The 13,402-nt window shown below is 39.1% G+C and overlaps 1 protein-coding gene across 4 annotated transcripts in view; it reads left to right on the top strand.

The window, feature by feature from the left end:
* KCNIP4 (potassium voltage-gated channel interacting protein 4) overlaps nt 1-13,402 on the top strand; it is an 889,621-nt gene that overhangs the window by 474,158 nt on the left and 402,061 nt on the right. Inside the window, exon 1 of one of the 4 annotated variants that reach the window (XM_040965952.1) lies at nt 6,132-6,323. The exons of the other annotated variants lie outside the window; for them this stretch is intronic. Coding sequence (XP_040821886.1) covers nt 6,224-6,323 — 100 coding nt within the window. The 5' untranslated portion in view covers nt 6,132-6,223. Of the gene's footprint in view, nt 1-6,131; nt 6,324-13,402 lie in introns of those variants that run through there. 4 annotated transcript variants of the gene reach the window in all.

Genomic DNA, 13,402 nt, shown 5'->3' with positions numbered 1-13,402 from the left:
CGCCAAATTCACAGGGCTCCTGAGGAGCAGGATGTGGTCTTAAACCAGAGCATGCCCTTAACCTCTGGATTGTACCGCTTCCACATGCGTTGGTCATTGTCTCATTACAATATAATTGAAATAAGTTTCTCATTTGATGCCTGGTGCTTGTTTATTTCTGTTCCTTTGTAATGGCCAAATATAATTCCTTTTCAGTTCATCAAAGGCTTCAGCCAGGCTTTTCTTGGACCAAACAACTGCCCAAGTACAGCAGAGTGTTAGACGTAGGCTCTTGAATGCCATTATGTCAGAAATGCAGACTATTTGAAAAATGAGAGGAAAAACTTCATGGGAACACCTGGTCCAGGGAGTTGGCTGGATTTTTACTGTTCTTCAAACTCTAAGTAAATTCTTTGGCAGGATTTGTTTTCTTTGCCAATGTTCAAATAGCTTAGATTGCCTTTGCTTTGGAAACATATGACCACCTGGTGTATGTATAGTACAGTGTCATCTCTGTGATAGTGACTATTTTTTTGCCTTCCTTTGCCAGGGAAGTCTAAGCTGCCTCCTGGTTCTCATGGCACTTTCTACACCTCCTCAAAGTCTGAACCAGAGGCTGCTTTCACTTGTAGTTATTCACAATAACATCTAAAATTGTGTTTGCTTATAACCTGTAGAGTCAGGTCTGGATTCCAATCATGGTAGTTTTCTCCTATTACTATTCACTCTTTCACAATTTTCCTGGGTATAATGGGAATAATATTGATAACTACTTCTTTTGGTATATGGAAGGTTGCAAGGAGAGAATCTGTACAATGCTCTTGGTAATTCACTAGTTAGTCATATAGTGATTATTCTACACATTACCTATCGTCATCTAAATTCTGCTTTGATATATTTCATGCTGTGCAAAGACCACCTTGAACAAGAGCACTACCATTTGTGGACAAATAGAAAATAAAGAAAATTTTAATACACATGCAATTGAAACACATCCCCTATTTCATAATATTTTTCCATGGATATTTTAAAACCAATGATATATACACATTTAAAAATATACTTCAACAAATGTGTGTCTTTTAAATTCTTACACTCATTTCTTTATTTATTTGAAATAAATTATCTACCTATTATCTATCTATCTATCTGTCTATCTATATCTATCTATCCTAGGTCCATTACCCAAATGTCATCAACAGTTGGGGCTGGACCAGACAGACCAGGAGCTTCAAATTCATCCACATCCCCCTTTTGTGATGGACTTAATTACTAGGGTCATCATGTGCCTCTCAGGATTTCCCTTGCAGAGCAGGAGATTGGACATGGAGTGCCAAGGACTCCATCTGGCACTGTCATAGATTCAAACCTCCTAAGCAGGAACTTAGCCTGCTCTGATAAACGCCCTTCTCATAAGTTAAGTTTTATAATCTTCTTGCAATACACGCATATATAATATGCATCACAGATTTAACAAGTGAATAAAAGGTTAACAATCACAAATAAAAAGAGAGACGCTAAGTCTTTGGTCAGAGCAACTAATTGAGTCACTGAGACAAGCACATAGAGAAAGTTTCCCCTTTTTTTCCTCTTTTTATTACCACCCTGACCTGGAAATCAGAAGGACCATACAAGCCAGCAGCTGTTTGTTCCCTGCCTCAGTTCATCAAAGGACAGATTCATCTCTCATTTTGGAAGGAAACATTGCTTTCCTTCCGAAAGTCATATTGCTGAAAATGAAGCAGAAATGGGTTCATTACTGCCAGTAAATGGTGATTTTGAATAAACTGCACTTCAGGGATATGCTCTAAAGTGCAAGAGAAAGGATGTCTTCTCTAATTAAGTGTGTTCATTTTTCTGGGGACAGGAAACGATGACTTTGATATGGCTGTGCAGTCTGAGCAATTCTCCCCGAGTTGTTTCTTTCAACAGTGGTAACTGGCTTTGTCTTTAATCCTCTCCATTAGCTTCTTATTGGGCACATCATCTGGCCATTTGTTTGTTTATTTGTTTTAATTCTCATGACTCATTACTGTTCTCTGATCACCAGCCCTCAATCACCCTCAACCCCTCTTTACATTCCCTGTGGCAGGGTCCTGGAACTTTCTAGGACCTATAATATAAATCTATAGAATGATATTTCGCAAAAAGGCAGTGAAGTGTTGTTACTTATCTGTTGCTTATTTTATTAAATGTTCCACGTATACTTGGCCACTCTTTAGCACTTTACTTGAGAAATATCATGACATTCAGTCCCACTGGTTCCTGTTGCTGGGGCATAGGCAGTTTCCAGATTCTTTCCACCCTCTGTTTACTCATCTATAAGAAGAGAAGGAAAACACAAAGAGTGGTTTTAAGAATGGGACAGACCATACATGAAGGAGACTGCTTGACAAAGTATAGAGCTCTTGTAAATTCAGTACCATTTGTAAATATGATTGTATCTGCTTCTTGCAACATCCCTTAAGCAAGATGTAATGGATAAATTTTGAGAACTACCAAACTGAGTTTCAGAGTTCAAGTAACATGAATGTATTCAAATATGAAGTTGGCATTGAAGCCTCTTCTTTCTGTTGAGCACTCCAGTCTTTTTTTCTTTAAAAGAAGAAGAAGAAAACAGGAAGAAAAATATCAAATCAATCTTTTAATTGGAATCCAAGCTGTGGTTCAAAGCTAAGTGTTAGATAGATAGATAGATAGATAGATAGATAGATAGATAGATAGATAGATAGAGTTAAGCTACATCACCATTTTATACTGCACTGTTCTTTCCACTGAAAATAAGGAGGTAGGAGATGCCCTCCAAGGTACTTCTCATGACCCACACCAGAGTTATTAAAATATTTTGGGGAAGAGGTTCCTACTCAAATGCTTCTGTTGGCCTTGATTTTGTTGGTCACATTAGCAAGACGCACAGAGCGTGTTCACAGAAAACACAGAAGACAAAATTCAGCCAAGATGTTTCAGGGTGCATTGCTCACGGCTCACCATGAGGATAAAGCACAGAAACGTGCCTTGCTGTGGATGACTTCCTCAGTGGCTCATGGGGAACCCCCTCGGAGAACATGCTGGAATATCACAAGCTTCGTGGGTTGACTGGACACTGTAGGTAACAAGAGATTCTGTTCTACCAAATCAGACAAAGAGAGCAGATATTATCGTACGGAGGGTGAGAATGCTTTAGTCCCTGAGCAACCATCACTGTCACTTACACTGGATATTTGGGGGATACTACTGTGGACAAAATGGACACGAATCATTGCCCTCATAGGCAGGAGATGATCTTTGTGGCATTTCTATGAGAGGCAACTATTGGATAAGGAGGTAAACAAACAGATATACAAGTTAAACACAAGGCCAGCATTAAGGTAGTAATTTCAGCATCAGAAAAGGAAGCCTGTTTTGTGTATGATGATCAACAAGGGTCATTCCATGATGGAATATTTGGGGATAGGTTTTAAATAAAGTCACTGATTTATGGGGAGACCAAAGATGAGAATTCGGTTAGAGGGAACTACAAGGGTAAGAGCCCACGTGTGTAAAGTTTGGAAGGAAATCCACAGGCTATGAGAACAGCTTGGCTCAGAGGGAACTCAAAATGGTAAAATATAGACCCCATAGAAGACGCTCCCTTGCTCAGTGTCACTGGCCTCCCACTACATGTATTTCCCAGCGACAGAACATTAGCCTTAAATACTAATACAAAGGTCTTACACACCAACTTTTGTTTATAGGACAAACTGAAAGGATCTAGAGAGTTTGCTGTGGTAGGAAAACACAAGAAAGTCTCCTTTGGAGATGACCAATGTTATGTTGGAGTCACAGTTTGTGAATGAGCAAAGGGAAGCATGCCGGGAGTCAGTCAACTACTGCACTGGAAACTTGTTGCAGTCCAAGCCACTGAGGTTAATGGGTTCACTAGGATGTCACAGGGCAGTCTGTGAGGCTCTTTGTAGGAACCAAATACATTTCTGCACTGACAAGCACTTGTTTCAATATCTGCATTTTTAATTCATGTAGAATTGTGGGAAATAAAGAGAAGAAAGAAAGGGCTCTACCATCCTTCATACATAATGTGACCTTGATCGAGCTACTTAGCCTCCCAGAAGCACAGTTTCTCTTCTGCACGTCTTATCTAATGGTGCTGATGCTCCTGAATGATAGGACGGAGTAACACACATGAAGCCTCTGGCATTGGCAGTTATCTCATCACCATTGACAACTGCTACGCAATGCATCTACAGAGTGTGCATTGTACATGGAGTATCATTGTACATTGTACATGGGGTGTCCTGGAGGGCTTCATGATGAAAAAAAGTCATGACTTCTACCTTTAGAAAATCAACTATTTTGTTGAGAATAGGCTCTAATATTGTAAGCAGAAAATTTACCATAAGACATTTTAAAAATCCCAAATATCTCTCAAGAATGAGGTTAGACAACTTGCTGCACAAAGATGATATAGAATGGGTTTTCCAAGGAGATAAGCACAATTTGATCAAAACCTTGGGTGTGGAGAATCTCAGAATGTGTGTGATAAAGGGGAATTGAACTGGCAGGTAGAGAATAAGTTAGACACTTGAGCAAATCTCAGCTGATGCCAGAGATCATAAGAAAACCAGAATGCCCTTTCAAAAGAATGAGAGTTTTGTTTTTGTTTTTCTTTTTCACCAAGCAAACAGGGAGTCTTGGAAGCTTTTTGATTTAGAGCATAGTAACATGGGTGTTGGATTTCAGAGTAATTATTCTGACAACCCTGACAGTACCAACAAAACATGGAGACACTTGTGGTGAAGGCAGAGGCTGGAGGTGACTAAGTCCACTCACTCTGTTGTAGATGCAAACTTTAGGATAATTCAGTGAGCTACATGCTAGACACAGAGATGTATAGAAACATAATCAGTGTCACACAGCAAGTGGTCCTGGATCTGAATCCAGGTAGTACGGCTCTGTGGTTCATTTTCTGAATCATTACATTTAAGCTGCCTGAAAATCCAGCTACCTACGAAGGAGGGTGCACATGGTCGTCCACTCTCTCTACACTCTCTGGTCCTTCAGCTATGAGATGGGAGACTTGAATCAGTTCTCTGATGCTTTCCAGCACCCTCTTGTCTCTCAGCTGCATTCGTTTATTATGAGTCTGATCTATTTGCACAATGTCATGAAGAAAGAAAGACAGACACATTTCTGCAAAATGCAGAAAGAAACTCCAGCCAATCTTTCTTTTTTTTCTTCCCAAACTCTTTCTGGCTCCAAATGTACTGATTTTTGAAAAGTATAGCTGTACCTTGAAAACTGTTGATTTCGGGATATCGAGTCTTAATGAGCTGGTGCTGAAGAGGCAGCTACTGAACTCTAAAAATTACTGTGCAGATGTGAAGAATAGGTAGCAGTGTCTGGGACCTTTTGAAGCTTGTGTGATTGTCACTACCCAATCCTGAGCGTGAGCTCTCAGTGTGAGACTCACAAAAAGTCATTGAAACCAAAGAAGCACATATTCAAGGACTCATTACAGCTTGACCTTTTTCTTTGCACTGAACTACCTGGGATAAAACACACACACTCCTTGAGTAGTAAACAATGTTCTTTAAAAGGCAGAATTACAACTTCATTGCGCCCCTGGGCGTCCTCTGGTTTTTCCTCTATGTCACCATGCATTGCTCTGGCCCCGTCTGCAGCGCCAGCCCAGCCCTTGGATACTTTCCGTGGTTTCCAAGGCAACTGACCAGCCCCACGAAGCCTCTCTTGGTGCTCCGGCACTCAACTCGGAGTCCCGGGGCTGCCAAGCCTCCTGTGCTGTATTCCTTTTTCCTAGGACATTTCTGGTGACCTCCCGGGTCTCTGGGTCATCTGTGCCTTACCTCGCAAGTGGCTGTCTCTGAGGGAGAGAGGAGCAAGAAGCGGATCTCTGAGACAGCCGAGACTGGAATCAGCTGCCACCTCTAGCCTCTTCTACAGCAAACAGGATGAACGCATTTTCCCTCGCTCACGCCCTTTCGCTCAGCCTTTTCCATCTCCCTCCGTTTTCTCTCTCCTCCTCCTCTTCCTCCTCCTCCTCCTCCTCTTCCTCCTCCTCTTCCTCCTCCACCTCCCCACCTCCTTCTCTCTCCTCTGCTCTCTCTCACCCTCTCCTCCTCCCCTTCTCCGGCAGTAGCCTTCTTAATGTAGTTTAATGGCTTTACAAAGAAAGCCAGGCAGAAGAACACTTCTCAGTGGCTGTGGTCGGACCATGACCTAGCTGACCATGAACTTGGAAGGGCTTGAAATGATAGCAGTTCTGATCGTCATTGTGCTTTTTGTTAAATTATTGGAACAGTTTGGGCTGATTGAAGCAGGTTTAGAAGGTAAGGGAGTGCTTTTCAGCGACTTCTAAAAATTATCTGTTTTGCAGTAAAAATTTCTTGAAGCAAATGTCAGAGGCACCTGAAATGAGATCAGAGGAATGTTGCTCTAGGCTTGACATGAAGAGAGTCAGGGATTTCAGGAGAGGAGAGATTAATAAAATAAACTTTTTGTCACTTGCAGTAATGTTTTCACAGCAAAAGAACATTAAAACTAAGAGCAACACTTTGCATCAGAATGCTAGAAGCAAACCTGAGGAAATTAAGGGCTTATGATGGCTATGTCTGCTGAGATAGAGAGCATTGAGCCTGTACTGATGTGAGACTGTTTAATCTAGTATCCCCTCTTAATGCATCAGCAAATTGTATGTGGACATGTTGTGAGGTGCGCTCCTCTCATTTCCAGCTATGCAATTGCATTCCTCAAATTGAGATGAGTACTCATTTGTAATTTCTGTAGTTTAGGATGGGAGCCTAAGAGTGACATTTTATAGGGCTGTCTCATGAAGTATGTCTATGGTCTAGCATCTGTACCAGCAGACTGTAAAGGAAAAGTCTCCAATTCAAAGGGCAGACTTTAACGTAGATTTCAAATAGCCAATTGATTATTGCTGTTTACATCCGTTTGAAGCTCCCTGTCCTCTTGTCCCTTTAAAGATTAAGGTGTGTGTCTGCCTGGATTTTTTCCCCCACGTTAACTGTTTCACTGGTTCTCTGATTGGGTTGCTGTTTTCTTACTGCTCAGATCACAGTTGAAAGTATGTTTGCGTACAGCCAATTCTTGTTTCTCTGAAGTTGGCAGAATCATTTATAAAAAGCATCCCTAGATGATATTTCATGTAGTACTGTTTTGATTTGCATCTTGTTCCAAATGTTAAAGAATACTAAAAATGAAAATCTATCCTAAGTGTGTTTATATAAACAGCTGATCCGTTCCTCCGGAGAGTGGCTGCCACAATGTGACATAAGTAAGATTGCATTTGCAGGCAGCAGTCATCACACTAAAGTGTGTCACTCCGATGTAGGTGATCAGAAACCTACATTTATAACTCCAGGGAAGGAGGGGAGGGGGCAGAGTTTGTTAGAGTAATTCTAAAGGAAGTTCGCAAAAATGTTTTGAGCAGCCTTCTCGGAGAGAGCATCTGCAGTTCTGAAAAGAGATGGATTCCAACACTGGACGTGGCCCCTGCTGGTTTTAAATTGACTTTGTCTTGTGCTAGCCATGAGGTCACTGGTTTGGGGTCTTTGTTCACCAGGCTGTATTGTTTTAACTGTTAAAGATGACTGGGACATCCCATCTTAGTGCACTGTTGTTTTGGTTTTGCTTGGCTTGGTTTCTGACACTGACAGTTCCGTACGAGAGTGGCAGAATTTGTAGCTGTACTGAGGGGTTAGCTCTGTTTCCTGGTGGCTATGTGGCCATTCTTTAAGTTGTTTTACTCTGGGTTGAGTGACAAAGCCTACTGTATTATTGGTTTTGTTTGTTACACTTGAAAAATATTCCCTCCTCCGCACGAGCATGTGTGTTTCCTGCTTCTGAGAGCTACAAACATTTATGAAAGTGCTTGCTTTTCCTTTTCCTTATTACGTTCATTCCAAACTGTATTGATTTGTATGAATGGTTCCTTTCTTGTATTTTCTATTTTACCACGTCAGCATTTTTTAGGCAAGTTTTGTGGTGACACTGGAAATAATGTGCTGTCTTGTAAACTTCAGTATAAATTTAAATTTGATCTATTGTTAGTAGTGAGTGTTTTTTTTAATGGTGAAATGCTGATAAACACATTAAAAGGAATTACATTTAATGTGTTAGAATTGGTAGAGATAGAAAGCAGTGGTATTTCAGTTTTAAAGGCTGTGTAAGTCTTATCTCCAAAGTGAATTCTAGAGTCAAAAGCTTTAAAACAAATTCAAGTTGGCTGTTTACCTTGCTTATTCAAGATAGAATAAAATCAAAAAGATTTATTGTTCATAGTTTCAGACTATAGATTGGAATTTGGGTCCTGCAGAATTATAGACTACGTTTAAGTATTGAAAAGGATAAGCAATGTGTAACATCAATGGAGCATCTTCATAGATTCCCTGAAACATGCTTAAATAAACAAGCACTGGTGACCACTTCATTCAGATTTCTTTTGACCTACGAGCTCCTCCTCTTCCCGCCTCCTTTGCTGTTTGCATCTGCTCATGTCCCTGCGTCCTGTGAAAGAACTTGAGGATTAAGAATAGAAAAATTGAGCCTAGATTGAAACTATGTGAAGTTTTTTCTAAATGTTTAAACCATTTTTTAAAATTTTGTAGCATTAGATATCACTCAGAATGTAGTGTGTATTTTTATATACATATCGTATATGTATATATATATCATTTTTTATTTTTCTATGCATATTACACATGTACACACAATATACGTTACAGTGTGCTCTGGAGGTCCTATAAAATAAGGTTTGCCTAGTAGAGTTGTTACTTTGCTTGTAATATTTGTAGAATAAATGTATTTCAAAATAAACTGGGTATGTAGTTTATGAAATGTTTGTGTTTGTTAATCTTTGAATCATTGAGTTCGCACTCTTTGAAAAAGACTGGAGATTAGATCCTTGAGTGTCCTGGGTCCTTCATCCACGTGTAATTCCATGTCAAATGTTACAAAGTGAAATTACACTGAGCAGATAACCTTCTTTCAAATGAGAAATAAAACTGGAGTCCTAGTATCATTTCTTCTGGACCCTCTGCCACTGTCTGGCTTGATTAACTCCTTTCACCTCTTTGATTATCTAAATGAGAAAAATACACTTGATGCTCTCCAGGGAAGCATCCAGTTTTTAAAATCTGGGTTTATTAGGGAGTTAACATTGATTTGGTAATTTATATTTCATGGAAGGGTATCAGTGACCAGTGTTGGAATTCATATGCATTGTGACTGTGACAACCCAACTCCCCCTACCAACACCCCCGCCCTGTTTCCATAGTGGGTTTCTTCATCAGACATCAGGAGCCTATTCGCTGTATTCCACGACAATATATAAGAGTCATTTCAAAAGGCATAGAATTGGGCATTAGAAGCTGATAGGTTTCCTTTTGATTTCGTTTCTCAGCATATGCCGACGTTCAATAGCAAATAAATCCATTTCATCATTAGTAATTAGCTTTACGAGTATGTTTTAAAAGTTCTTTCTATTTGAAAAGTTTCAATTTTAAGAAAATTCACCCAACAGATCAGTATACATGAAAATAATAGTATTAGCCTGAGAAAAGTTGTAAGAACGGGATGTGATGTAGCTGGCCAGGTTTGAAACTAATGAGCACTTTCTACTTGCTAAGGAGTTTAGGATGTTTCAGAATTAGACAAGGTGGGACTACTCCTTAAACCTCCTAGCAAGAAGCTGCCTCTATTAAAAACAAAGTGAGTTTTCTATTAACAGATTCCAGGGAGCAATTAACTCTAAAATGTGATGGCAAGCTTTTGTTATCTCTGTATGCAAGGTAGGTATGCAAAAATATTCACCTTTCATCCAAATGACATTCAAGAAGTTACTGGATGAAGGAAGAAGCATCCTTCTACCAATCTTACTAAAAGGCAAAATATTTAGAAGATGTATTCACGAATGGTTTAAAATAATCACTCTTGCTGGTGAATGATTTTATCAAAGACAAAGGGAACCAACTTTTTAGAATATGAATTGAGCTTTCTTATTTATTCAGTTTAATTTATTTAACAGATATCATACAAGCTCCCTCAAGAGCAAAAAGCAGAGATTTCACCTGTATGCTCAGAGAAGAATTTTGCAACCTTAGTTTTGAATTTCCCTGTGCTGTCAACAGACATATGAAGGTTTGCGGTATATTAGTAAAGTGGATCACCTGGAAAACAACATGGATTTTAATCTAGACCAGGAGACATGCCGAAGCCAAGGAACTGGGGATGACCAGGGTTGGCAAATTTGTCTGCAGTAGCTTTACTGAAATGCATACAATAGAGTATTTTCAAAGTTGTTTAACTTTCTGCCTTCTCCAATGTGATATTTTACTAAAACAAATGGTTTTGGAGTACTAGAAAAATCTTTCTAAATTGTAATATTTAAGAAAAATAAGAAACAATTTATTACAATATTAGAAAAGTTTATATATTTTTTCTCACCATGTTGAATTGTAGTAAAGGGAATGCTTACCTCATTTGACTTTCATGAAGGTTTCCAATGATTAATGTTTCCCTTTATTTTGAGAACATGATTTCCTAAAAGTAACGATTGGGAAGGTATTTAGTGTGCTCAGATATTACACCCAGAGGACCTGGCATTATTTTCCTTGGATTCGAGTCCATAGCTTCACTTAATATTAGTCATATGATTTTAGACTATTAATTCTCATCTATAATCCTTGTATTTATCCATAGAATTGAATAAGTGCAAATAACAATATCTTACATTTTGTGTATCTTACCTGATTATGTGTATATCAGACTAGTGCATGCATATAGACAGATAATGTGGCTCAAGAAAACTCAACTAGTAAATGTAGTCCATCCTATTCCATTTCCTATTATATAATTTTACTTTCCTGGATACCACTGGAAATGTCCAATAACTTGCTGAAGGACAAAAAGTGTTAGACCGGATATCCACGAATATTTTCCATATGCATCTCTTGACCACATTCCATTTGTAAAATATTCTCAACGATTTTAATATTTAATAAGCACACAGGCTGTACTAAATGCAGAATGCAGAATATTATGAAGTCTGTATGCTTTTAATTGCACAGAATATTGTACCATAAATGGAACTACATTGAATTCTATTCAAATCAAGTCCAGATTTTGGTTGCACTCCTGGGTAGCTCATGAGAAGGAAGTAGATAAAAATTTCATTCTCAGGCTGAGTCTGCTGCCATTCTGTTTTGCTTTGGAGTGACAAGTGATATTTCTGGAAACAAATGGAGTAGGAAAGGGCTGATACTTAATGGAGAAAAGAGAAAATTCACTATGGGATGCTAATGAGAAGAGATATGAGCTTGAACCCAGGACAGAATTTTTTTCAAGAGTCTGAGATGTATGGATGGACTGAGTGGGGGATGGGCAAAGATATTGAGCTAACCATTTCTGGAATAGGAATACTTGTAGTAAGTGCATTCAGAATTAAATATAGTTCAATACAAACTTCAACTGTGTGATGAGTCCTAGAAGGTCATAAGCAGAAGACACACACTCCGTTTCATCCCATGTCAACAGCTCTAAGCCCAAACCCAAATGGAACACAGCTGATTCTAGCTAATGGAGAGATAAGGAAGCAAACAGACCTTGCTTGAAAACATGTATAAAGTGAACAGGGAGAAAGGAGAGTTATGTACGCAATGCCTTGGAATTGTTGTACTAATTATGCTGGATTGCAGGTGTTATTTATTTTGCAGATGAATAAACTGGAGACTCAGGGAGAATAATAAAAAGGGAATGCACCATACAATTAGTTTCTATGTGGTGGCACTGATATAAATATTAACTATGACTACAGATAATAAATATCTCCCAAATAATATAAAATATACTTAGATAAACAAAAGTAAGTGTTGCTACAAGATATATCTATAATGTTTACGTTTTTTCCCCTTAAATTGGAGTTATCATTGTCTAGTTTTATGTAAAGGGAAAGAAGACAAAAATTAGAATATGTTGAAATGTCTAATTTGTTACATATATAAGGTCAAAACTTTGCAGTGACACCAAAACAGGAAATTACTTGTGTTAGAGTGATTAGAAAGGCCTTTCTTGGGGCCGGCATTCCAGTGCAACGGGGTAGGCCACCACTTGGGAAGTAGGCCTTCAGATTCTGAGCATGTATTTCACCTCTACAGGCTGCTGTTATAATCCATCTCTCTGCTAATGTGCCTGGGAAATCGGTTCATGATGGCCCAAGCATTTGGGCCCCAGCTGCCTCTATCCATGATGGAGTCTTAGCCTTTTGCTCTGTCCTGGCCCAGTCCTAGCCATTGTAATGAGGAGTAAGCTAGGTCATAGAAGGTCTTTTCCTGTCTCTCCTCTCTGCCACTCTATTTCCATGTAACTAAACTAATAATAATAATAATAATAATAATAATAATAGCCATTCTAAAGAACTGACTTATTTGCAGACACTTAAAACTAGTGGATGTCTGGAACAAAAGCTCAAAATGTGCTGGAAATGTGTTGCATATATTCCAAGAACACAGGTTTAGAGTGACGAGAGCAGAGTGAGCTGGCCAGCAGAGCAGGAGCAGGAACGGAAGGATGGTCATAGCCATAAAATGAAGGATTTTTATGAAGCCTCTGTGACTTGCTCTTCCTTCCTGGGAAGCAAGCAAAGAATTCCATTAGGAGGTTTCTACGCAGCCTCCGATTCTTTCTTCTGTTGCAGTGACTAATGTACCTCCTACATCATTCCTGCGTGCTCTGATCACTGTGTGTTGTCCGTGTTCCTCGGCTGTGTCCCAGACACCTGCAAGGGCATGGGTTGAATTACCTTTTGTCAGATTGTCACATCTATCTTACATGAAACACTTACCCCTCAGTGACCTTTGTCACATACCCAGGCGAACATTCCCTTGTTTTTTGCTAGGTTAGGTCTGCAGAGTGAGCAGACCTAGTCTTCATTGCTTGCTTACCAGGCCATATCAACATCCCAGGATACAAACATTACTTTAATCACATCTTTAAGAGCAATATAAGTAATTTTAATATGACTTTACTGGGCAAGGAACATTTAAAATCAAATAATATTACTTAGTAGCTTCCATAATGATAACAGTAGGACACTGAGGGACATAGGTGAGTATCTCCCAAAGGGAAACCCATGTTTCTTCTTTGGATTTGTTCCTCCTCCCCTCCCCACTCACGTTAGCTTCAAAACAATATATTGAAAATGAGGAATATTCCAAATTTAGGTGGGAATAACACATTCATATCCCAGACAGGTGTGTTATTATATTTTGTTTGAAACTCAAAAACATAGAAACTATAATCCAGCCTCCTCGTTTTATGAGGAAATTGAAGCCCAGGAAGGTTAATTGACCTGTTAGAAATCGCAATGCTACTTGGTTGCATAGATACCGTA

The sequence above is a fragment of the Ochotona curzoniae genome, unplaced genomic scaffold, assembly GCF_017591425.1.
Source record: "Ochotona curzoniae isolate NIBS_2020 unplaced genomic scaffold, NIBS_Ocur_1.0 scaffold_4505, whole genome shotgun sequence".
NCBI classification, from domain to species: Eukaryota; Metazoa; Chordata; class Mammalia; order Lagomorpha; family Ochotonidae; genus Ochotona; species Ochotona curzoniae.
This window is presented reverse-complemented; position numbering and strand designations above follow the sequence as displayed.